The following is a 27,175-nucleotide window of genomic DNA, read 5'->3' as shown; positions in this document are numbered from 1 at the left end:
TAGTAAAAGGCCATGATCCATTATTAGGCACACACTCCGGAGCAGATGGTGGCGGTAATTCACCAAAAGCTGGATGCCAACCTCTGTAAAACTAAAAGAAGAAGAAGAAGAAAACGTGCGCACTGAATTCAGAGGACACCTGAACAACGGACAGATTGAACAGACGTAGGAGCAGCTCAAAACTCACCCACCGGGACAGAGAACTGACTTATTTGGTCATTAAACATCGGTGGGTTAGCTGGACTGATGGCTGGGAGCAGACTGGAGAAGTTTGGAACGGTATTTACCCGGTAAGACGGCAGCGTTTGTCGTAGGCAGTAATGTGTGCAGGCTTTTTATCACAGGAACCTGGCGGCGGCGTTGTCCACAGCACACTCGTAACTTGTTTTCAAAAACAAACCTTTCATGTATGACACGCTTGCTGTTAATAAAAACGTACACTGATTAAGGTCAGGGTATCGGAGGGTCTTCTTCTTCTACTGAATTTCCGGCAGGCTGTACACTGTAGAGTGTAATGCTGCCCTCCACAGTTTACAAATGTATAGCTAGTTCACATATAATTATGATACAGGCCAGTAACACATTGAGCAACTACTTCTACAGAAAATATTGACTTAAAGGAGACAGATGAGAGTCCCAAATCAGATATCTCCCTGAGTAACTGGTTTCTTTCATTCTTAAAATTACCACAAACAAAGACAACTTGTCGGACTGTTTCCTCCTTCCCACACTGACACAGACCATCAGGATGTTTACGGATTCCCTTTAAGTAACTGTACTGACCACAATATCCTAATCTCAGCCTAGTTAAAACCATATCATTTTTTCTGCTTAATTTCAGCAGAAGCCTCTCCCTTTTTACTGACGGTTGCAGAGATGCCATAAAAAAGCGTTTCTTTCTTATTGAACACAAATTAGCAATTACAATAAAGTGCACCCTTTGTCATATTAAATTATTGATTAAAAAATGCACATGTAGATGGATAAAAGGTCAGAGAACACACAATAACTAAGAATAAAAGTAAAGAGAACTTATAAAACGACACAACTAAGAAAAAAAAAACGAAAATAAACAGCAGGAAAACATTTAGTGGTTTTCAGATTTAAAATGTTTATAGATTGAACGGTACAGTTTAATACTGCGTACACACCAAACACGTTTTCTGCAGCACTGGACGCGTCTGCCGCGCAAAACCTGCAGGTTTAAAAAAATTTTTCCCTATTTGCTTCATATTCGCGTCTGAAGTGAAGCTCCGCCCACCAGACCCCCAAAAAGGCGACAACCAGGCTCTGTTTGTTTCCACCATCAACAATGGAGGACCCCCGTCAAATTGCTGCTCCTTACGTTTTGAAAGAGACAAAACGTCGGCGTTCCTGGCTTCACCAGTTTAATCAGTGACACGTCCAACTTGGTGAGCTTCAGTGCCTGCTTCAGGAGCTGCACCTGAATGATGACTGCTTCCAGCAGTACCTGTGGATTACAAGCGCCCGATTCGATGACCTGCTGGGTCGGATTGGCCCACGGATGTCCCGGCAGGATACCAACTACCGGAGTTCCATCTCTGCAGCCGAACGACTGTCTCTCTGTCTCCGGTAAGTTTCATAAGCAACTGAAGATGCCATGATTCATCAGACATCTTTCAAATACACAAAAAAGATTTATTTATTTATTGGAGGATATGCCCCTTGAGATGGAACATCTCGTTTTCGAGGGGGTCCTCAACTTACATAAAATGACAGATACAGCAGAGCAGACAATACAGAAATTCAACATTTCAAAAATAATAAATACAACAAAATATAGATAGACACACACACACCCACACACACACTATACATTTAACAGTTGCTCAAAACAGTAAATATTTTATACAAAAATAAATAAGTAATAATAGTGATATCATTAATAGTAGCTATCTAATGATAGTAAAAACTTTCATTAGATTAAATGAATTAAAAAGGTTTCGGTTACATAGCCTATATTCAAAAACACTGACAGATATTCTGGAGATGGAGGACAAGAGCATTTTTAAACAGAGACAGAGAGGTTAGAGAGCGGATCGATAATGGGAGAATGTTCCAGTCAAATGGAGCTTTATATTTGAATGAAAATTTACCGACTACTTTTTTGACTCTAGGGACTACAAGATATGGTTGATCAGCATGACACAAACTGTATGACGATCTGAAAGGAATTATATAATATAAAAGATAGATACTTTATTAATCCCAAGGGAATTTAAAAGCAGAATTATTAAAATTATTGTTTTCTGGAGATACCTTTTCTGGGAGATAAGGCCTCCTTTATTATTGTCTTTATCATAAATATAATATAATTAAAATAAAAGTTAATCATTATAATAAATTATTTATTTACTATTGTTATTTTTTGTTCCCTGGAGACCTATTCTGAAAGATAAGGCTTGCTTCATTAATATTTATTGTTTATAACTCATATTAATAATTCATAAACCATTCGTTATTTACTACTGTTAATTGTCATCTGGCAACACATTCTGGGAGATAAGGCCTGTAATCTCTCCCCCTTTTGTGCACACGTACACACACCCACATTATATATATATATATATATATATATATATCTGATTATCAATGATCTGAGCTTTTCTATGTTGTTCACTGTGCAGGTATCTGACCACAGGTGACTCCTTCAGGACCACAGCTAACAACTATGGACGAGAGGTCTTCACATCGTACTTTTCTACTGGAGCTGTTCCATGGCTAGACATATTGCACCAGCACACCCAAAACGACTATTTAAAGAGCCAACCACATACTTCTATAGAGCAAACTTCTTACTGTATTAACATGTGTATAATAAATATGGAAGAATGGGGAGAGAAACGTCTGTCAGCTTCATTTTTAACCAGAAAGAAATAATCCAAGAAACCGCACCTCTGAAATTAATTTAAGGCATTAAAGGTCTCACAGAGAATCAATATGAGGAAACTATATATTCTTGTATGAACAAAATATATAACCTTGATGTGGTGTACACATAGCTGTTAAGATGCATTTATGAAAATTACAAAGAAAGCAAAAGTAAACTTCAAAATGTGTTTTTAATCAACAATTCTGAAAGAACTCAATTTGCATTAACATTATAATACCTCAATTTTAAACAATTTACTTATAAAATAATACTTGCGTAATAAACAAACTAGTATAAACAACTATTTACAATGTGGTTCCTGCCACGTAAAGAGTGCCGCCCATCCAGTCCAATCAAAAACCTAATTAAAATTTTCAAAATTTAGTGTTACAGGATGATAATCAAGAAGTTTATAACTTTGAAATTTAAAGTTCCCCAAATTCTGGTGGCACTTTTTGCAGGCTAGGAAGCAGGCATCTCAAAAACATCTCATCCTCAGTCAGAGCTGGTGGTGAGGAGGAGGTCTCCTGAAGGTCTGTAGGATAAGCTGCTCCACCTCTCTTGGAGAGCCTTGGCTGTGCCTCTTCTTTGCTCTTTTTCAAAAAAAACAAACATTATGTATATTAATATCTTATCAAGCCACTGTTACTTAAATAAGATCATAGATATATTTTAATTAAACATTAAATGAGGTAATGATCAACATTGTCATCACTGAAATATACCAAGCATTTATCGATGCTGCAGCATCATCATCACCACCACCACCAGCATCTTCTCCTGCTCCCTGAGCACCGTCTGTTCCCCCTCCCTTTCTCATCTGATTGTTTACCTCTGAGTGACAGCAAACACAATGTGAAACACATTACTATACATTTTAAATCATTATACTAGATTTAGATCACTCCCCCCACTAGAAGAAGCCCTGTGATGCATAAAGGCCTGAATATTAACCTGGTATATATTTCTATATGTCTGCACTGATAAACAAACTTCCAGTTTCTGATGGTTGACCATACTTTGCGGCCCTGTCTTCCTCAACCCCCTGCCCCATGTTGCTGCTTATCTCTCGCGGTGAAACAAAGGGGTCGATGAAGGATATGACCACAGGGTATTTCCACCATTTGGATGTTCCTGCAGCTGACCCACTACGGTTATCCTGACTTTTTTTCTTCTCATAAACCATCAGTGAAAAAAGCTGGTGTTAGCGGCTGATGCTATCATTAGCAATGCTATCCTCGCTCATTGCCAACTTTCAAAGATGAAAACTACGGAGAGAACATTTACCTGCTGCTCCCACACCTCCTCGCTGATTCTCTTCCACGCCAAATCCTTCCTGGTCCCGGTTAAAATAACAGGCCGTGTCATACAGCTCCCGGTGGTCATACACCGCTACGATCAGCTTCTCCTCAATGTTGAACGGGTGAAAATACTGGTTTCCGTGTTGCCTGCCTAACGTCATTGTCAACAAGGACTCTAATTGGCTTTGGCACCTCGCGTCATGCGAAACAAGCACTGGAGTATTGCGTCACATTAGTGCCAAAAACCCAAGCGCATAAAAACTGTCATCGCGCACAGTAAAGACCACTTTCGTCTCGGTCTGTGCGCTCGCGGGGATCTCTGCACGCGGTGATGTTGAGTTTTGTCACTTTGGGGGCGGGCATTGCATAGGCGGCACCTCTTGTCGGATTAGTCACTTGAAAACTGCGTGAGCTAAACTGACTTCTGGTCTATGTCTAATTTTCCTTAATCTGAGTTGATTGCAGGAACGTAAATCAATTTTTTAAAAGTAATATTAAAACCCTATTCATGTATTCTATTGATAGTCTATCATTCATTATATTTCTACTAAAGTGACTATACTTGCAACTATAACATTGATAATTAGGCTTGTATGATAATCCTGTGGTTCTGATGTGATAGTACGCATAGATAAGTGGGTTCAGGTGGACTTACTCTGGTGTAAAGGAGCACAACAGATGAAGGAAAGATAATAAATAGTTTCACATTCTATATTTACATATGCAAATGTTAAATAAATAAAAATAGTTTTTTAAAACAAACAAGTGAGGAAAGAAAGACTCTTTGAAAATATAATTTCCATCATCTGTCGACTGGTTGTATGTCTATTATAAGAGACATTGATCTTCACACTTCATTACCTACATAAATGTGATGTTCTCTCAACAGCTGAGACATCACCTTCTTCAAGGACTTTTGGAGAAAAATATTTTTAATTAACATTTCTATATGTAAATATAGAATGTATGCCGCAATGTGGAACTATTTATTATCTTTCCTTCATCTGCTGTTGTGCTTCTTTAGAGTAAGTCCACCTTAACCCACTTATCTATGCGTACAGGGTTATCATATGGGCCTAATTATTGATGTTATAGTTGCAAGTACAGTCACTTTAGTAGAATTATAATGAATGATAGACTATCAATAGAATACATAAATAGGGTTTTAATATTACTTTAAAAAAATTGATTTACGTTCCTGCAATCAACTCAGATTAAGGAAAATTAGACCTAGACCAGAAGTCAGTTTAGCTAATGCAGTTAAAAAAAAAAAAAAAAAAAACAAGCTCCATACTTTGGTCCCAGGAAACATCCACGAACTTTACACTGTGATGACCCACCCTACTGTACATCTGATTGGCTCTGACCATTTTTCAAGTGACCAATCAGACAGGAGATGTCGTCTATGCAATGCCCGCCCCCAAAGTGCCAAAACTCAACATCACCAAGCGCAGAGAGATCCCCGCAAGCTCACAGACTGAGACGGCGCACGCACAGAAAGTGGTCTTTACTGTGCGCGATGACAGTTTTTATGCACTTGGGTTTTTGGCACTAATGTGACGCCATACTGGAGTTCAATATTTTCAACTCAAGCAAACGGCGAATATCACAAAAATCGGGAGCGCGCTTGTAGCGGCCAACGCTCTCCACGCGCGAATCAGACCACGTCGCCCCACCGGAGAAGACTTCGCCTCCCAGTGCGTCTAAATCATTGACTTTTCATGTAATCTGTGCCGCAGAAAACGCGTTTGGTGTGTACGCAGCATAATAGCTTTTTTGTTTTTAACAGTTTTTTAGTATTGAAGAAGTGATGTAACTCCTTTTCAAAATGATGTCCGTTTTGTTTTACAGTGGGCCAAAAAAGTATTCAGTCAGCCATAGGGATGTAACGATTAATTGTAAGGCAGTTAAAAATCGATTCATAGGTATCACGGTTCACATCGATGCTCTGAAAAATGAATCACAGTACTTTTTTAAACAGCAGTTTAAAAAGTATAGGCGGTGGGCGGAATCTGCTACTACTTTCTTTCTGGCCGCCTTCTACTCTTAAACATGTTCATAAATGATTCCTTACCCCTTTAGCACCGAAAGAATATCTGTAATATTACGTGAATATCTGTAAAAGTCACGTTTTTCTATTAGCTCTGTCTGCTAGAGCATAGCATCTCGTCTTCACTGCAATAATATCTGCATGCCAACCGACCACTGGGTTACCAGCGCCCTCTGCTAGTCCAAACAAACATCTGACCTAAATACAGTAAAATTACTGTTTTTTTTTTTTTTTTTTAAGTTCAATCGTTAAGGCGCAAAATACATTTTCAGTTGCACTTTTAAAAAGAAAAAGAACTATTATGCAGTTTTGTATCGTTTACTATAGAACCAGAATTTAAATAATAAGCTTCTTCTTCATTTGTATTATTCCTTTATTTATTTATTTCATTCAAGATTTATTTTTAGTTAAATTGCATTGTTTTGAATAGTTTATCAAGGGATTCTTTTGACAATGAAAAATAGTATAGTATTTCCCCCCCAAAAAATAAAGGAATATTTTTCAGTCATCATTTGTCTACAGTTCTATTTTGTAAAATAAACCGTGAGAGAATTGTATCGTGAATCGAATCGTATCGGTAGTTGAGTGAATCGTTACATCCCTAGTCAGCCACCAATTGTGCAAGTTCTGTCAGTTAAAAGATGAGAGGCCTGTAATTTTCATCATAGTTATACCTCAACAATAAGAGTCAAAATGAGAAAAATAATCCAGAAAATCACATTGTAGGATTTTTAATGAATTTATTTTCAAATTATGGTGGAAAATAATTATTTGGTCAAAAACAAAAGTTCATCTCAATACTTTGTAATGTACCCTTCGTTGGCAATGACAGAGGTCAAATGTTTTCTGTAAGTCTTCACAAGATTTTCACACACTGTTGCTGGTATTTTGGCCCATTCCTCCATGCAGATCTCCTCTAGAGCAGTGATGTTTTGGGGCTGTTGCTGGGCAACACAGACTTCCAACTCCCTTCAAAGAGTTTCTATAGGGTTGACATCTGGAGACTGGCTAGGCCACTCTAGTACCTTAAAATGCTTCTTTCGAAGCCACTCCTTCGTTGCCCGGGCGGTGTGTTTGGGATCATTGTCGTGCTGAAAGACCCAGCCACGTTTCATCTCCAATGCCCTTGCTGATGGAAGGAAGTTTTCGCTCAAAATCTCACGATACATAGCCACAGTCATTCTTTCCTTTACACGGATCAGTCGTCCTGGTCCCTTTGCAGAGGAACAGCCCCAAAGCATGATGTTACCACCCCGATGCTTTACAGTAGGTATGGTGTTCTTTCTCCTCCAAACATGACGAGTTGAGTTTTTACCAAAAAGTTCTATTTTGGTTTCATCTGACCATATAACATTTGCCCAGTCCTCTTCTGGATCATCCAAATGCTCTCTAGCAAACTTCAGACGGGCCTGTACATGTACTGGCTTAAGCAGGGGGACACGTCTGGCACTGCAGGATTTGAGTCCAGTGTGTTACTGATGGTAGCCTTTGTTACTTTGGTCCCAGCTCTCTGCAGGTCATTCACTAGGTCCCCACGTGTGGTCTGAAATTTTTGCTCACCGTTCTTGTGATCATTTTGACCCCACGGGGTGAGAACTTGCGTGGAGCCCCAGATTGAGGGAGATTATCAGTGTCTTGTATGTCTTCCATTTTCTAATTGCTCCCACAGTTGATTTCTTCACACCAAGCTGCTTAGCTATTGCAGATTCAGTCTTTCCAGCCTGGTGCAATTCTACAATTTTGTTTCTGGTGTCCTTTGACAGCTCTTTGGTCTTGGCCATAGTGGAGTTTGGAGTGTGACTGTTTGAGGTTGTGGACAGGTGTCTTTTATACTGATAATGAGGTCAAACAGGTTCCATTAATACAGGTAACGGGTGGAGGACAGAGGAGCCTCTTAAAGAAGAAGTTACAAATCTGTGAGAGCCAGAAATCTTGCTTGTTTGTAGGTGAACAAGTACTTATTTTTTTCTCATTTTGTCTCTCATAGTTGAGATATAACTAGGATGAAAATTACAGGCCGCTCTCATCTCTTTAAGTGGGAGTACTTGCACAATTGGTGGATGACTAAATACTTTCTTGCCCCACTGTATATGGTAATTTGCCAGCATGATTAGTAGGCTGGGTATCGTTAGTTACCTCATGACACGATATTTTCTGTGATAACAATATCACAATACTCTATGTATCGCTGGAAATTTCATCCACGATACATCATGATATCTGTGTCACTGAAAAAATTCAGAATTTTTCAGGAATTACAAAACATTACTAATCAATTTTACATGAATGACAGCCAAGTAAAACAAAGTGTATACTGCACAGTTGCTCTTCTTCATACACACTAGCGTTGTCGTAGTCGAGACCGGTCTTGGTCTTGAGACCAAATTTTAAAGGTCTCATCTCGGACTCTTTTTGCATTTTGCATTTTGACTCGGTATTGTCTCGGATTCGGGCTGCCCGGACTCGGGATTTTCCGTCAAGACCGTTTGAGATCAGCATTAATTCCTGCTATTTTTAAACTTTTTTATAATGTGATAATAACACGGAGAAGAACGGGATTAAACAATCCTTTATTCATATTTTAATCCACCCCATATAATGACAGCAACCTTCCTTAATGTGACTGAGTGACGTGTATGACACACTCGTGTGTGTGTGTGTGTGTGTGTGTGTGTGTGTGTGTGTGTGTGTGTGTGTGTGTGTGTGTGTGTGTGTGTGTGTGTGTGTGTGTGTGTGTGTGTGTGTGTGTGTGTGTGTGTGTGTGTGTGTGTGTGTGTGTGTGTGTGTGTGTGTGTGTCTGGCTTCGGTTTCAGTTTGGACCGCGGAGCGCGAGGGAGATAGAAACTAATCACCGGTAAAAATCCCAGTAAAACTCTGGAAAACAATCACCAGGAATAAATATTATCTCCCTGGTAAATATAGTAGCTCTAACAACTGGTAAAATGATAAACTAGTGATATTACAGCCTGTGCATCAGTATAGGGACGCATTTACTCTGCCTCTGGGTCCTAGTGCCTGCTGATCGGTGAAGCCTTTTTTGTTTATCAAGGTCCGTGTGTGTTTTATAAGTCCGTGTGTGTCTGTGTGAAAGTCTGCATGTTTATGCCTCTGACCATCCACTCTTTTCATTATATCCATGTCTTTTAAGGCTTTTATTAAATAGTGTCGGCTGTAGTCCGGGCCGCTGCCATCTTGGATTATGTCGTCACCAGCGCGTCATCGACGCAAGTCGCACAAGCGCAGAATGACTCAAATATATTAGTCTATTTTATTTTTAAAGTGGTGTTTTTTGTGGCTTTAGACTCCAATTACATTTATGTATATAATATGTTCCCTACAATATAAATAGGTTCACAATATAACTATTTTTTATAGTTTCTGTTTCCACTGTATTCAGAATAAAAATAATCTTTCTCAATAAGAAGTAGAGATGTAACGATTCACTCCGATAGGATTCGTTTCACGATACTGGGTTCACGATACGATTCTCTCACGATTTATTTTACAAAATGGGACTGTATATAAATGACTGAAAAATATTCCTTTAATTTTTGGGGGGAAAATACTACACTATTTTTCATTGTCAAAAGAATCCCTTGATAAACTATTCAAAACAATGCAATTTAACTAAAAATAAATCTTGAATGAAATAAATAAAGGAATAATACAAATGAAGAAGAAGCTTATTATTTAAATTCTGGTTCTATAGTAAACGATACAAAACTGCATAATAGTTATTTTTCTTTTTAAAAGTGCAACTGAAAATGTATTTTGCGCCTTAACGATTGGAATTAAAAAAAAAAAAACAGTCATTTTACTGTATTTAGGTCAGATGTTTGTTTGGACTAGCAGAGGGCGCTGGTAACCCAGTGGTCGGTTGGCATGCAGATATCTTGCAGTGAAGAAGAGATGCTATGCTAGCAGACAGAGATAATAGCAAAACGTGACTTTTACAGATATTCACGTAATATTACAGATATTCTTTCGGTGCTAAAGAGGTAAGGAATCATTTATGAACATGTTTAAGAGAAGAAGGCGGCCAGAAAGAAAGTATTAGCAGATTTCGCTCGCCGCCAACACTTCTGTACTGCGATTCAATTTTCACAGCATCGATGTGAACCTTGATACCTTTGAATCGATTTTTAACTGCCTTACGATTAATCGTTACATCCCTAATAAGAACTGTTGATTGATTTGTCACATGACTGTTCCAGGGTTTGAGTTTGTTTTATTTAGTTTCACATCTATCTGGGCTGTAGCTCTTTGTTTTTAGACGCTGACAACTTGTTTGTAGTATTATTTCAGAAAGTTTCACTTTTACAGTTACAGTTGGTGACCTTTGTAATTGAATACCCTAGTTACATTACAGCAATCAAATTAAACTGTATCAACTAAGTGAATTAATAAAAATGACCTGTGTAAAGGCTTTTTCAAACTAAAAAAATATCTTGTGAAATCTGTGACCTGTTGACCTGCACAACTCAAAGAATCAGAATCAAGAGTCATTATTTCTTGGCAGAAATGCTTTTAAACACTTGCTATACATCCAGCTGACATAAAATCTTGTTTTCAAATGTGTAGAATAATTGTGAATTTATCAGTAGCAGTAGTAGTTTTAATATTTTAGTACATTTTTTGCAGGCACCTTTTTTGTCCGTCAAATGTATTTAAAAGAAACTAAAATTAAAGAGAGAATTATATTTAACTGTTGAACCTTGTCATAATTTTATTTATTTATATATTTTTTTTTAAATTGAAAAAAAAAATGTCTCGGTCTCAGCTTGTCTCGGTTTTGGTCTTGACTCGGTCACGGCTCCCAGAAGCCTTGGTCTTGTCTTGGTCTCGGTGCATTCTGGTCTCGGGCAAGTCTTGGTCTCGGATAGTGCGGTCTTGAACACAACGCTAATACACACTGACCTCAACTAGTCCATTGTCCTTGTGTTATGTTTGTTACAGTATGTTATGTTAAGTCTTTATTTTTTAAGGGAAGACTGAGACAAAATATTGCTTCACCAAAATACTGTTAATGATGTTTGCGCAAAATCAAATTAACTTTAAATCATTTAAAACAAAATGAAATAATTTTTTTAATTAATAAATATCGAAATTTGCCGTCAGTGAATCGATGACGTACCACTAGACGAAACCTCGTGACATATCTTTTGTATCGATATTTTGGCACACCCTTAATGATTAGTCTGTATCAGAAAGGAAATGGCTATTGGAATTATAGTTTTTTCAAAATAAAAGATGTCACTCTCCTGGAGGCTGATCACATGACCTGTTTTGTTATTAAGTTTCTAGAGGTTTTTAATGTAGGTGCAGTGATAGAACAGGTGGATAATGGTTGCCATTTCCATATGGCAGAAATCACATTTGTAATCAATATCTAATTTGAATCTTTCTAATGTTTTTTGGCCTGGTATATGTTATGTGAGATTTTGAAGGAAACTCATTTAACTTTATTGTAGGTGCAGAGCTTCTCACCAACCAGCTACGTTCTGCTGCAGTTTATTTCTCTACATGATGAATTCCAGTGTGAAGTAGCTTTTGGTCTTTTAATTGGTTGGATGAGGTTCCTGATGTACTTATTTTTTTCATAATATCGATTTCTCCTATGTATAATTGGTTCTGGATTTTCTGTTATTATTGAATTGAGAGGTTTTTTTTAAGAGTTGTACAATTCCATTTGGGATTGCTTTACAGACTTAACTGGCGTACCGTAGTTTTGTATGATATAAAGATTGACAATGACTCGAGATATATTTGCAAAATGTTTTAATGTTTTATTGTCAATATTAAGTTTTTCTGCAACAAGCAGTGGCTGAAATAACAGGTCATTTATTTTATATAATTTAAAAGAAGACGTAACAAAAATGGTTTAAATAACAGCAAAGCATAACAACAGGTTACATGTATTCTGTTTTTTTTTATTTTGCAGAAAGGCTGTACTTGAATTAACTTAACAGTAGCATAACCAACTTAGCATCTGCATTGCTTCACCCCATGGAATTCAATTCAGAGGGTCCAGCTCTAATAGTGGGGTCTCCTAACCCTCTTCCCCTGGGACAGGGGTCTGCAACCTTTACTCTACAAGGAGCCATTTAACCTCATCTCACTTGGATTACAGTCGTCCCGGAGCCAAAAAAATGATATAAAATAATGTTTGATTTGATTTATATTGATCATGTACATGGCAATTTAAAAACAGTTTAAAGTAAAATAAAATAAATTGACATCAATAAATAAAACAGTATCTTGCATCTTCAAAGTCTTACGCATCTCAGTTTACATGAACACTGTTATATGAATAAGATTTTTTTTAGTGCATGTTTGAAAGGCTACAAAAAGTAACTTGAATTTGATCACGCATGATCATGTGGTCAACACATGCTAATTGCTAATTTTTTGCCACACATAAAACATGCATATTTAACTGGCACATTGGCGGTTAAATTAATCTGTTCCCACACAATTAAAATCTCTATTTTCTTTCAGAATAGTGTTTTTGTTGGTTTAGTTATCTTACCAGGGATTTAAAACTTAAGGTTGGCCACAGGTGCAGGAAAGTTGATGGTCTGTAGATGTTGCAGGAGGTGAAGTAGGAAGGTGCTGAGTCATTGCACAACATGATTTCTTTTAGGTTAACACATTGTGATATCTTTTATTTATTTGTCATCACTTATTTATAGCGTCTTTAAAGAAAAATAACTTTATTTCAATAGTTTTTTTTAAAGCTATAGGGAGCCATTGCAAAAGAGTCAAAGAGCCACAGGTTGCAGACCTCTGCCCTGGGAGAACCACAGCTGAACATCTGGCCTGGCATCATAGTCCATCAGTTCAGGCCCCTCAATGCTGATTCTGAGGAGCGTGTACGCGCTATCGCTGCGCTCGGTGCGTTCTTCCTTTTTACTGCTGCCGTCAATGTGAGCACGCACTCAGTGAAGGGCTCGTTATGCCTAGAGAGAGAAAGAGAAATTTTCACTCGCGCACACAGAAAAAATAGTTGCATATGCGACAATTTTTGTCGCAGTCTCGAGCCCCGCCACTATCAAACCAGGTTTTGAGAAATGGTGATCTATTGCAATGTTTAACATTTTGATTGTTACAAATGTAGCAGCTGATTTTAGAGAAGCCTGTGTTTGAAGATCAGCTTCCAGGAGAGCAGTGCCTGTTTGGGAAAGTTAGATACTGGTAGTTTGAGCAGTAGTTTTTCAGGTTTATAATTATTCCATATATTTACCTTTTCTTTTACTAACCGGGATATCTATTTAATTTTAAACACATTGTTAACCGTTCAAAGCTTAAGACTTCCAATCTACCTTCAGCTTTGGCTAATAGACTCTTCCATAAACTCAAAAATAATTTCAATTTGATAGCCCAGCACTGTTAGTGGTTCTTCTTAACACTTCATTGATTTTATGATGTTTTGAATTCATGCCAAATTCATGCCAATTTTTTCCTTCTCTCTGGGTGTTTTCTTATCCAACAAAAACATGGCAAATAGGTATTGAAAATTTGTTTTGGTTTGGACAGATATTGAAAAAAAAACAAAAAAATTGGTAGGATGTTCATTATGACTATTCTTCACACTAACATTGGGATGGAAGGAACTTCACCTTTGAAAATCTGCCGTGATCTCAGTTAAAAGGGGACAGAAGGTTTTAGAGTAAAGCGATTTAAAAGATCTGGCTAGGCTAACTAAAAGATATCTAATAACCCCCAGTGGCTGAATTTAAAAAGAATGGCAGATTGGCAGAGCTGCATTGCCCGTCCATTCACAGGGTAACATTCACTTGCCCAAATCTATGAAAGAATTAAACAATGACGAGGCCCGATTTTACTGGACCTGAGACATATAACAAATCATTGGCTTAAAACGACAGTTTGACATCTGTATGGTTCCTGATAACACCACTGAAGTCAAGAGAAGTCCTGAAATAAGCAGAAGCTCTCTTGCAACCACATACAAGACGAGACAAAGGGCACAGCCCTGTCTACAACCGCTATTTAGGAAAAATAGGGAAACTGCTCAGGGAAAACAGAGATTGTTGAATACTTCACCATTATCCACTGCTGGGCTCTGGCCCGTCCAAGAATATCAACACAATCTGCTTCATATTGTAAACATGCTATTACAGAGCACGGACATTCACTTGGTTTGGTTTATGCTGTAGGGATCGATATGTACAGTATATACAGTATGTAGCACTCTTAGCTGTTAAAAGTCACCAGGAAACACAAAAAGGTAAAAAAAAATGCTAGCTTGTTAGGATATATTAAAAGTTTCAGGGAAGTTTTGAAAAGCGAAGCTCTATCCTGCCATCTTGTTCCAGCCGATCATGTGACCGTAAATTTCCATTTTTAATGTATGCTAAAGAGTTGTGGCACAAATTATTGATGAATGGGGAAAAAGTCTGTGTGCATGTAAAAATGCATCCTATAATGTTAGAAACTAAAGTGACAAATGTTACTGTTAACCCCCTGAGATGTCTTCAAGTACCCTTATTTGGGAACCACTGGTCTAACCTACTACATTAGCATCTTTGTTTCTTGGTTGACAGTGTCCGAGACCTAATGCGTTCTAAAGTCGTAAAGCCAGAGGACAAACCCATCTGGTATGACGTGTATGAGGCTTTTCCTCCAAAGAGGGACCCACTTTATGTGAAACCACACACCCGACATTACAACACCAAGGAGGACCCAGTGCCCCAAATCTGGTACAGCCAGGACAAAGTCAGAGCGTAAGTCATCCATGGAAAAATCTGTTGCATTACATTTCATAGTAAATCGTTTGTTTCATTGTATGCCAGCAGTTCCTCCTTTTACCATACCTTTCTATTTTCAGGAAATTCTATGAGCTGTATGGCATAGGTCCACGACCTCTTGATCTCTCCAAATCAAACTTTGTTTCCACATGTCAAAGGTGAGTGTTTGGTGGTAACATGGTAGAAAATCCTCTGTCAGATGATCCATTAAACCAACTTATGTCGTCTTACTGCAGGTTTGTAGACAAATACACAGAATTACAGAGCAGCATTGAGCTGGATGAGGCTGCACTTTTGGAGGAGACTGGGAAGGTGCTGCTCACTGAGGGAGTCCTCCTGAGGAAGAGAGGAGTATCTTCTGTAAGACTTGACTAAAAACAGACACGTTAACATTACAACTTTTTTTTAAATGTTGTGAATGTCCTCAAAACCAGGAAAAAGTTGCTCCAAGGGCATTTTGAGTTTTTTCTGAAAGTGTCATTTCAAAGCTTTCTAATTATGTCATACACATGGAATTTTAAAAAAAAATTCTGAAAAAAATATGGTAATTTATATGTTGGCACTTTCCAATGTAGTTTAGTGAGAAATTAGGCCACTTAAGTGGACTGATAAGGGAGAGAAACAGAGGCTATACCTTGCATTTAGTCACACCACAAGCATGGTTTTAGTTCTAGTGCTGTCACAATTTTCAATTCAGTTTAATTACACAACGTCCTTTTCTTGTCGGGGGCAGGAGAATAATTGTGCAAATTTTGTGATGTAACACACTTCTTTTGGTGCGGAGTATATAATGTCTATTGCTTTGTCGAAAAACCAAAAGGCCTGGGTCCTCATGTACAAAGACTTGCGTGAAATAAGTACACGTCTGAATACGGAGACGCGTACGCTTGTAGAAATTCAGATGTAATAAATGTGTCCGTACGACTCGATCTACGCACCTATCCTTTGAACATCCAAATCAGCATGGATGTGAGTGCACATATGCCCCCTTCCTGTCCACGTCCACATTTACATATGTAAATCATATTGAAATGAGAGCGCTCTGGGATTAACGACAACAACATCTATGACGGAGATGATTCACAATTGAAGATTCCTGAATCAATATAGACACACAGGCTGCTTAATAGTTGGCTGTATGTGAGTGTGTTAAGAAGTGGGAAGCAAATTAAGGAAGAGAGGAAAAATACTACTACTACTAATAATAATAGCAATAAATGCAAAATATGTCCCTGAGTAACAATATTGGTCAGGGACAGAACAATATAACAGGCAAACCTTATTTTTGAATCATAGACATTCTGATCGCACACATCAGGCTTTATGTTTGACACGCCATCCTTCATCTCAGCATAAAACAGGCTGTGGCTCAATGTGTAACAGGTAAATGTGACTGACTGTAAAATGCTTTGGACTAAAGCACTCTATAAATAAAGTCATTTTACCTCCCTTCTCCATCAAACCCAACCCGACCCTCCTCTGCGTACAGTGTGTGCGTGGGTCATGCAGTGCTAATGATGGCTGGAATGAAAGCGGACATAAAAGGGTCTGTTACGCAGAGGACAACTGATTATCTGCATGGAGAGACCAGAGCACAGTGTTTTGACAGGTAGTAAACAATATGTGGCTGACTCGGATTAGACAGATAAAAAATAAGCTTTAACTCACAACAAATGTGTAAATGATACAGGTCAACAGCATCTCAGAGGTTCATGTGTGAATGTATTGTATTATTTGGGTTGTGTGCCAAATAAATCTTAAAATTTAAAGCATCAATAAACGTAGAAACGTACTTACACCACTTCAGGAATTGACATGAAGCACATTTCCATGCTGTACCTTTTGTACATGAGGCCTCTGATCTTTGCATATAGATAACATCTGCCTGTCCATGCCCAGACCAGGTGCAGTCGGTCTCGTCAATTTCTTCAGCTTTATCTATTTTTGTGATTTAGAATCAGAAGTAATTTCGGCCCTGGCATGTTGGAAACATTTGTCTTGGTAAACAAGTACTGCCATAGTGATGCCCTGTAACTGCTACTGTTGAGTTATTTTGCAATGCGTTTGACCTTCTCCCTCTTGTTTCAACAATGAAAAAACCCCACAGTTTACTAAAAATTCCTGGTCATGATAGCTGCTTAAATAGCCATGTGTTTCACTTCAACATGCAAATGATTGGTCAAAACAAATAACATAAGTATGTGCATAGCCAAAAAATACTCATGCGTTAATCAGCCTTGGATTTCCCCCTTTGGAAGCGGTGACGGGAATTTTTTTCTAAAATAACAGAAATTCCAACACAATGTTTACCATTTTAAAACCACCCATACTGTTATTTGCAAGAGCGTCTGGCTGCAGATCGAGCCTGTCATGTACCAACCTGCTCATGTACCCACGTGACCCACCGACAAGCTCATGTACCCACGTGACTGTGATTCTCATCTTAACAGAAGGGGGCAGCATCTTATCCAAGCGCACAGTCTGCCATGAGAAATGTGGATATGTTTTTCGAATAAGGAAAGTTATAATGCATGTGATTCATGCAGCATTGATGATTATTTAAAATTAAGTAAAGCAATAAAAATTAATATTTGCCACTTTTAGGAACATATTTCCAAATTTACCATACCAATAAGGTCTATGGTTCGATTCCCAAACCTTGTCGAGGGCTTTCTAAGTGAAATTTGCATGTCTCGTTGTTCTTGTTTCCCCAATGAAAGTAAATAAGCACAATAGGGCACACCAATTCAGGATACAGTTCAGACCTCTGAGATAACATTGGTAGATGCTTGCCTTGTTAGCATGAACATACAACTTGCTCAACACAAGCATTGCAACAAATCTAAGTGACCCACAGAACTTAACAGGAGTTCTGTTTTATAATATTTTGTGAGGTGTCTCAATATGGGATACACACTCCCTGTAGCCCTCAGAACCACTTCTCTCAATCCGCCAAGCCCTGAATGGCTGGAAAGAACTGTCCATCTGCCAGGGACACTCTCACCGTCTATAAGAGGGAAGGCGGATATAAAATTCTTCATTCAAACACCTCTCTCTCATGCACATCTCGCGGTTTTTACCAGCTTAACTATTTCCAGTCGACGCTGGTAAGTACAGGTCTAGAAGTAACCAGCACTTACCTTGCTCTGCTTGGTTAAGTCCGTTCACAGGTAAGTGAACCTCAGAGCCTGCTGAGGAGCAGACTGCTGCCGACAGAGAGCTCCACCTATCCAATCAAGGATACGTGATAAACGCAGAAAAGAGCATGTTGTCCCCTACACAGGACACTGTCTTTCTGGGACTGTCCCTGTGCTCAGTGCCTCTCACTGCGCACCTATCGGCGCAGCAGGTGGGGACGTTCAGGGAATGCCTCGCGCTGTTTCGACCGGGCAAATCTCTTCATCTCAGATTGTGTTTGCGGTTACTTGAGTTTATGGCTTCGGCCCCCTCCATATGAGGGAATTCCAGCTCTGGGTGGCCTCTCATGGGCTCAGCCCTGTGTGTCACGGAGTGCAGCGCTGCTGGCGTACCTCGGATTTCCTGATGCGCGGTGTCTCCATGGGGGCTGTGATATCCAGGAAAGTGATCTCCACAGTAGGGATCGACCTATATGGATTTTTTAGGGCTGATGCCGATACTGATTTTTTTCCCATCAGCCTTAGCCGATGACGGATACGGACTGCCAATTTTCTTGAGCCGATATTAGAAGTCGATACTACTTTTGCTCCCTCAATTTACATCATAAAAATTACACGATGATAAATAATAGTCTCAATTTTAAAAAAGGAACATTTCTTGAAATTAACATGGTACGACGACAAGTAAAAAATATTCAACAAATATTAAAAACAGGTGATGTAGAACAAGAACAAGTGAAAACTATCTCTGCTCTCTGTAAATAATGCGGATCGGCGAACGCAGCAGCCCATATCGGCCAATGCCAATACACGTAAAAAACGCAAAAATCGGCCGATGATATCGGTCTATCACTGCTCAACACACGCCAGCCTGACAGACTGGGGTGGAGTGTGGGGGGGGGGTTTGGTTGGTGAGGGGCTGTTGGGATGCAGACCTCTGACGCTGTCACTTAAATTATTTGGAGATGTCAGCTCAGACTGAGTATCGATTCGAATTTCCCAAATCGTTTCGATTGGATTCACAAGGGCAATTCTCGATTCGATTCACTATTCACTTTTGATTGATTTTTCGTTCAGTTAAGGATATCATGCAGTACCAAATTTACTTGGCTATGGAAGACATTCTCATTCTCAAGTAATGATGCAAATAGTAGAAACTACAGCTTTATCTTGGTGCATTAGTAAAAATATGAATATTTACATTAATAATTGAACCTCATGCAGTTACATTAATCATGTACGTTTTATTTAACATGACCTGAGCAGACCAAAAATGAAATGACCTAAATCAATTTAAAGCACAGGGCAGGCTGTGTAAATAAAGTGGCAATAGACCCATTGTAAACTCAAGACATTCTCATTCCTCTGAGTCTCACCAATGTTTTGTGCTAATGTTCCCGTGGCTGCACAACAAATCTAACTGTATAATAAGAGACACAAACATAATAATAAATAAATAATTGTAAATAAAAGCAAACATTCAGAAATTAAAATGATTCTGAATTGTCTTAAGTGCAATAAGTCAGGTCTTTGGTAAACGTAGGAAAATACTTTTAAATTCCTGTTAACAGTAGACTCCAAGAAAACTTCATTTTTCACTTTTTTTTCCTTTTTTCTGCTCATTCTCATCATTTGCTGCTGGAGCGCTGGGAACAACTCTGATTTCCCATGGCATGGCATCATGTTTACGTGCAGCTTTCTATGCCAATGTGTGTCTTGTTTACATGTGTTCTGAGTGTTGATTGGCTGGAAGGCTGGGGAATGGGCAGGCTTAAGCGGGGAAAGAGTCACTGTGAGTTAACACATTCCGTTTCCATAGGGAAGTGTGAGTGAATGACGGTGTTAGACGGTTCTTTGTGTGTTTGATTGTTTATCTTTATCATTGACTATTGTCTACAGGTTACTACGACCTCCATTAAAGCCTGTACAACTATACTTTTTGGGTAGAGCTGCGGTGCGTGCCCTCTCCCTAGCAGCGTGAGGCGCCACACTACTAATCTGCATTCTGCAAGACGTATTAAAAGGTTCGATTTAAGGGTTTTATTAATCGATATTGGGCTATACAAAGGAGAATCGATTCAAATCGATTGATTGATTTTTTTAAACCCAGCCTTAATGTCAGCGGTGTTCCTCTCACTGATCCACTTCCTCCCATCCCTCAGGGGACATCATGTCCTGGTGAGAATGGACAGTATCTCGGTGGTAGTGTATACTGTATCAACTGCCAGGGCGATTTACGCTCCGGTCGGCTGCTGCTGGAACGCAGACTGATCCTGTAGGGTTGCGATCATCTCCTCTCTCTGAAAGCGACGCTCCCGGGGTCCTGAACGCAGGCGCAGTGCACGGTGTGTCCCTGCTCGGAGCGTATCCTCCCCTCGACGTAGATGCATTAGCACACGTCTGGCCGCATGCTGCTTTGCACGCATGCTGCTTTGCACGCGCCCCCCGTTGGCCCTCATAGCCCCCACTCTGTCCAGGGTGAGGAAGCAGGGAAATGCGTTGATCCTGGTGGATCCACATTGTCCAGCCATGCACTGTCTGGCGGAGATTTACCAGCTGTCACAGGTGGGGGAAATGATCTTCCACCCACACCTAGAACGACTAGAGCTGTGGGCTTGGCCCCTGAATGGCTCCGTCTGTCAGTGGTGGGACTCGCGCGGAGTGTGATCTTCGTCATACAGAGTGCCCGGGCCTCTTCCACTAGATCTTTGTATGATTATGTGTATAACCTAAAGTTTTTCAAGGGCTGGTGCCTCCAGGGGTGTCACATCCCTTTTCAGTGCCCGGGGGAGTGATCTATCTTCTCATTCCTGCAGGGCCTGATTGACAAGTGCAAAGCCTTTTTCACTGTGAAAGTGTATTTGGCAGTGATCGCAGCCTGTTATGTGCAGGTTTTGGGGATAAACCGGTGAGTCAGCACCCGTTGATCGGCCGTTTTATGAAGGGACCACGCAGGCTCCTCCCCGTGTCCAGACCACTTGTTCCTCTGTGGGATCTGGCGGTGGTTCTCATTTATACTTCATAATAATTAATTATTTATTAACTCATTGAGTGCCATTGACGTCAATAGATGCCATTTGGTTTAGAAACATTGAGTGCCATTGACGTTTATAGGCGTCACGTGTGACAAAGTAGTTACCAACTGGTGCCACATAGGTGGAAGCAGCACACCTTTGGATGAGAGAGCACCCATTAAGGGCAGAGCTCAGAGGAAGAGGAAAAGAGTTTGCAAGACAGAAAATGACGCTACAAGAGTTGATGCTGAAGTTCCCAGCAGCTCACAGCTGCGCACACTTGACCAGAGCATGTGTTGAACCTGAGTGGAATATTGAGAGTGTGGCGATGGTGAGATAAAACGATCAAAAACACGGGGCAAACAGTGAGACTCAGCATGTCCGGAAGGAGAAGGAAGTTGCGTGTGTGGAGACTGACGGGGGGAGACACTTGGAAGACAGCCAAAATACAGTAAGAAATCCATTGAACTCTGACCCAGATAGCAAAATAACGATAATGTTGCCATCAAAAGCCCAGTCTCAGTGTTGTTTTTGTACTTTTGTAGAAGGAAACCAATGTTGAGGTGTCACTAAAGCAAAAAATAATTGCTTCAAAGTCACTAATAGGCTCCACATTTTTCTAACAACACGGACAGAACTCACATGAAATCATGGCAGACGAACAGGAGCTACTTGTTGCGGAATTCAGAAAATACAAACATTTATGATTCCTTAAGGAAGGATCATCGCAACAGCCAGGCAGTAAATAATTCTTGGCATTAGATTGCAGCCACACTTGACATAGAAGAGGCATGGGTGAGAAAAACATGGAAAAATCTACGGGACAGATATGTAAAGGAAAAATACCTTCAAAGGACACAGTGGAGACCCCGGTGGAAGCAAACGTACTCCCAGAATTTTAACAGAGTTGAGCTGGCTCAACACTTTCATAAAACACAGGGAAATGGACTCAAATTTCCCCCCAGATGAGGTAAATCAAATATTTTTTTTACAACTGAAAATTTAGCACTTACATGCAAATGTTCGTTATAGATTAATTAAATATTTATATTTAAAGGTTGTTGTGGAAGAGTTCGAAGTGAACAGCGTCAGATCTTCCCCTTTGTCTTCACACATTCAGCCACATACCTTGATGTCTGCCCATCCCCCTCACCTTCAGCCTCTTCAGATGTGTCCTCAATCTCTTCATTTGTGGAACAACAGTCTTGAACGTTTAGTGGTGGTAAGTGTTTTTTTTTTCCCCCCATATTGACTCAAGTGATTTTTATGTTCATTACTTATATACTTGTATCACAACCCCCTTGTTTTCTGCGTGTATATTTTTTTATTATATATATATATATATATATATATATATATATATATATATATTGTACATTTACATTTTTTTCTGATTCTGATCACTTCTGCCTTTCTGCTCAGGTAAAAGGAGTGTCTCAAGCAGTGTGTCGCCAGGATTAGAGTCGAGGAAGAGGGATACTGACCTGCTTCAAAAGAGATTACTAGATATTGTGAAAGAGAGCACCACCATTAAGGAATCAGCACACACAAGGTTTGGCTGTGTTGTTGCAGGCATGCTGGAATCCATCCCAGTACACAAAGTCCAGGCAGTCAAACATTCCATCTACCAAGTGCTGTATGAGAATATAGAATAGAGGCCACAAAAAAGTGCAATTCTTTTTTAGCATATTTTATTTCCTTTGTTACTGTGTGTGCGTGTGCAATAAAAACTTTTGGATTTTAAATTCACTGCAGTCCTGTATTGTCTTCATTCCTGTTTAGCATACCATCTGATTACATTCTCCTGCCAGGGAACAAGTCCCTGTGGTGTCAGGAAGAAAGACTTGAAATCATTTTGCGCTGAGAGTGCAGCCCAGCTAGCTCGTGCTTTGCTGAGACAGCCAATGTCCAACAAGTTGTTGTCTCCTGCTATCACTGCCCTCCACTCTCCACTCACAGGATCACCCTCGTGTGTAGAGGAGTCTGTGAACCTGGGAGGGATGTAACTGGTTGCTGGGGAGTTGGCAGCACCTGTGCTGCTTAAATAATTATGCAGAGCTACACAGGCCTTAACAACCTTCACAGTTTTCTGTGGATGGAATTCCATTGGTCATCCCAGGATTCGCCATTGTGCTGCCAGTATGCCGAAGCTGTTCTCTATCACCCTCCTAGCACGTGAGTGGCGGTAGTTGTAGATTTGTTGTAGATCGCTGAGGTTTTTTCCTGTAAGTACAATGAGATGAGGATGAGATGATATTTCCCTTATTTATCCCACAAGGGGGGATTTCAGCAGCAGAAAAACAGGAATATATATATATATGGGCCTGTACACAGTACAGAATGAAAGAAAATATGTTGTAAGAAAGAAAATTGTACAATAAAAACAAAAAACAGAATATATACGTATATAAAGTTTCGATTACTATAGATAAACAGAATGTTTTGCCAATGTTCAGGTTATATGCAGTACAGATAGAAAGAGGATGGAAAAAAATTAACATACAAAAACGTTTTTAACATGATCACCAATAGATATATAGTATACCTGGAAATGGCCGCATCAAGTTTTGTTGAAGAGGAAATGCAACATCGGCCAGGAACACGTGTGTTACAGGGACTGCAGTTCCTGGAAGGTTGGCAGGAGGTGGTATATCCAAGTTCCCGTGCAGCAAATTCTGCCCAAATATGCTCTCCTGGAAGACACCACCATCACTTTCCCTTCTGTATGCTCCTATGTCCACCATAGTGAATTGATAGTTTGCATCACAGGCTGCCGTAAGGACAAGGGAATGTGTTCCTTTGTAGTTGAAATAGTCACTCCCTGCGTTTGGTGGTGCTTTCATGACAATATGCTTCCCATCAATACACCCCAAACAATTAGGGAAATTCCACACACGCCAAAATTCCTGGGAGATTTCTAACCACTTGGCTGTATTCGGAAGTGCAAGAAATTTGCTGCACAATGCCGCCCATATTGCTTCACAAACCTCCGTCACAATGAGGAAAACGGTAGTGGGTCCTATCGCGTAGCTCTGTGTCACACTTTGCTGGTTGTTTCCTGAGGCCAGGACACAAAGGGTTACAGCAAGTCTCTCTTGTGGTTTTATAGGGCAACTGTAAGTACCTCAATGTTTGATGAAAGGTCGAATGCGATGCAGCAAATAATCAAATCTGTAGGTTGACATCCGAAAATATTTCAAGTGTACTTCCTCATCCATCCGCATTGGCCTCACAAGCAAATTGTACTCCCCCTCATCACGCCTCCGACAATTTAAAGGTCGAGTCGATCACCTTCGCTTTCTTTTCTGTCTCAAAAGTAGTAACAAATGTATACAAATTTCCTCTTCCTTGAGGAGAAGTAGACGCAGTCTAGCAGACGCCATGTTGAAAACAACGGCTACTTCTTCTACTGTGGTGGACTCTTCATCTCCCATTGACCTGTTGGCCTTCCTGCCTCACAGGATGAGCAGCAGCCTCTTTTGTTGTGTCCAGTCCGTGCATTACACACATACGTGGACATGAAGTTGAGCATGAGGAGGAGCGATCAGCTGTTCGTCTCCTGGGCTAATCCTTACGGGGAAGTCTGTTACTAAGCAACGCCTGTCACACTGGCTTGTGGAGGCCATTGCTTTGGCTTACAAGAGTCAGGGGCTGTACGCACACTCAACTTGAGGTCTTGCCACGTCCTGGTCCTTGTTCAGGGGAGTGTCTGTTCAAGACATTTGTGCAGCGACGAGTTGGACCTCGCCCCTCACATTTGTCTGGTTTTACATGCTGGACGTTTCTACTGTCCTGATGTATAACGGACTCTGCCTTGCAGGCTATTATTCGCTCTCTAAGCATGTCTGCAATATGGCAGCTGCCATATCTCATAGTGAGACATCTCACAAAATATTATGAAATAGAACTTAAGGTTATGTACAGTATATAACCCCGGTTCTATGAGTAATATGAGTGCGATGTCTCATCAGACAACCCTTCTTGCTCGAACAAGGGAGAAGAGGTGCTTATTTTAAATGAGGAACTGTATATCCGTCCTTCCTCTTATAGCGGGTGAGAGTGTCCCTGGCAGATGGACAGTTCTTTCCAGCCAATCAGGCCTTCGCGGATTGAGAAAAGTGCTTCTGAGGGATACAGGGAGTGTTTATCCCATAGTGAGACATCTCTCTCATATTACTCATAGAACTGGGGTTATTTACATAACCTAAAGCTTCCAATACTACTGTAAAAGCACACAAGCTACTAGTACAATCTACCAAGAGCTTGGTTTTTGTGTCAATCTGGTAACCTGAGAAGCAAACCCACTTTGAACTTGCTTATTTAAATTTGTTTCAAAAGTTCAACAATCAGAAATTTTTTTATCCATTCATGCCATTGTAAAATTTCAGTTAGTAAATTAAGACACCTAACCCCCTACAGAACATATTTAATTTATAGTTGACATCAGGAGAGGAAAAAAGTAACATTTACTACTTTTTGAAGTAACTTTTATTAGCAGTTAAAAGCGCAAATAGGCGTCTAGCGTTTATGATCGGAACCCAAAAAGAGATGACATTGACAAAAAAACAACGTAGTTCCTTTTATCTACAACTTCTTCACAACACTTCCACGTGTCCTCCATATTGTAGAAAATACATTTAAACAGCTCCAGGATAGCCTCACCCTCCACATCAGACATGTTAGTGCTTTTTAGTGGGGCATATTGTTCTTCAGCCTTAGCCAGATTTTATGTACTCAACGTTCTTTTTCTAAATAATATGCAAAAACATAAAAGTACCTTTATAACAAATAGACAACTAAAACTATATGTAATGACAAAAGAAATAACATTACTGGACATCCTACGACAAGTGGATCCGCAACCTCAAGGTCATGTATCTGGTCATCATTCTAAAAATACATAAAAAGACATTAAATAAAATAGGGCAGCATAATATGAAAATCTATAGTGATGATATTGCTGCCATATTTTGCTCAATTTTAACACAGTATGTTCAATCCCATTATTTTTGTCAAAAAAGAATTTAAAAATAAGGATCAAAACTAGGCAACAAAATGTCTAAAACGGAAATCCTACATAGCAAAAATGGTTATTATGCAATTTGCTACAGTATTTAGTCCTACTTCATAAAATCTACAATGGCAATTTAATAAATTGATTAAACTCAACATAGTTGACATATTTTACCTCCAGAGTCTCCTTGACAAAGTCCTACCCATCAGTTATGATTGATATATGCATCTGCAAAAAAAAAAAAAAACAATGTAAATTTAACAGTAGCAATGTGGTAACATTTTTGTTACTTGGACAGACCTAGGAATACAACTGATATTTTACCTACCATGACCATGGTCACACAATAAGTTTGTAAAATATAAATATATTGTACAACAATCGCTAATCAAAACTGCTCATGTCTCCTGCAGGTCTTAGCAGAGTCCAGGGATCCAGTGCTTGAGCTGAAACTCAAAGACGTGTTGGGAGAGCAGCAATCTGCCAGCACTGACGTAAAGGAGACTGCAGAGAACACCACACAGGACTTGGATCTTAGCAGCACAAGGACTCTGTGATGAGCTGCCCACCCTGCTGTTTGGTTAAAACTGTGGCTTTTCTCACGACTTAATTTAGATCCAAGAATTTTAAACCCTGGTCCTAAAGTAACATTGCCCTGCATTTTTTAAATTTTTGCTCAAGTTAAATCTGATGACTGTCACCAAGGTCTGCTGAAAAGTGATTACAAGCTTATCATTGTAATCATGTTTAGGTAAATATCTGAAACATGCTGGTCAACAGCACAGCCTTTTCAGGACTGGAATTTTTCTGTGATTGTCGTACTCCCGTACACAACATGGCCGTCCTGCAAGTTGATTTCATTTAGGTGTGGTCGGGGTGGGGTAGGTGTTGGATATAAGCCCTTATATTAATTGTCATAGGAAAGCTCCATCACAGGACTTCCAACACTCGTGCTTAATTACAACACTGAGAATTAAAAATCAATGTTTGAATTATCA

The 27,175-nt window shown here is 39.6% G+C and overlaps 1 protein-coding gene, 1 long non-coding RNA gene and 1 pseudogene across 2 annotated transcripts; 2 read left to right on the top strand and 1 right to left on the bottom strand.

Annotated features, from left to right (window-relative positions):
* Positions 1–27,175, bottom strand: part of LOC114473981 (uncharacterized) — a 105,524-nt pseudogene that overhangs the window by 48,914 nt on the left and 29,435 nt on the right.
* On the top strand, positions 74–27,175 carry mrps23 (mitochondrial ribosomal protein S23). Its single transcript, XM_028463788.1, has 5 exons — positions 74–290; positions 14,809–14,988; positions 15,093–15,170; positions 15,249–15,372; positions 26,591–27,175. Exons 1-5 carry the CDS (start codon positions 247–249, stop codon positions 26,732–26,734), a joined length of 570 nt encoding a protein of 189 aa, XP_028319589.1. The 5' UTR covers positions 74–246; the 3' UTR covers positions 26,735–27,175.
* LOC114473969 (uncharacterized) lies at positions 19,046–22,817 on the top strand. Its single transcript, XR_003675322.1, has 3 exons — positions 19,046–22,133; positions 22,221–22,385; positions 22,586–22,817. It is a non-coding gene; the product is annotated as an uncharacterized LOC114473969 (long non-coding RNA).

The sequence above is a fragment of the Gouania willdenowi genome, chromosome 13 (genome assembly GCF_900634775.1).
Source record: "Gouania willdenowi chromosome 13, fGouWil2.1, whole genome shotgun sequence".
Lineage (NCBI taxonomy): Eukaryota > Metazoa > Chordata > Actinopteri > Blenniiformes > Gobiesocidae > Gouania > Gouania willdenowi.
This window is presented reverse-complemented; position numbering and strand designations above follow the sequence as displayed.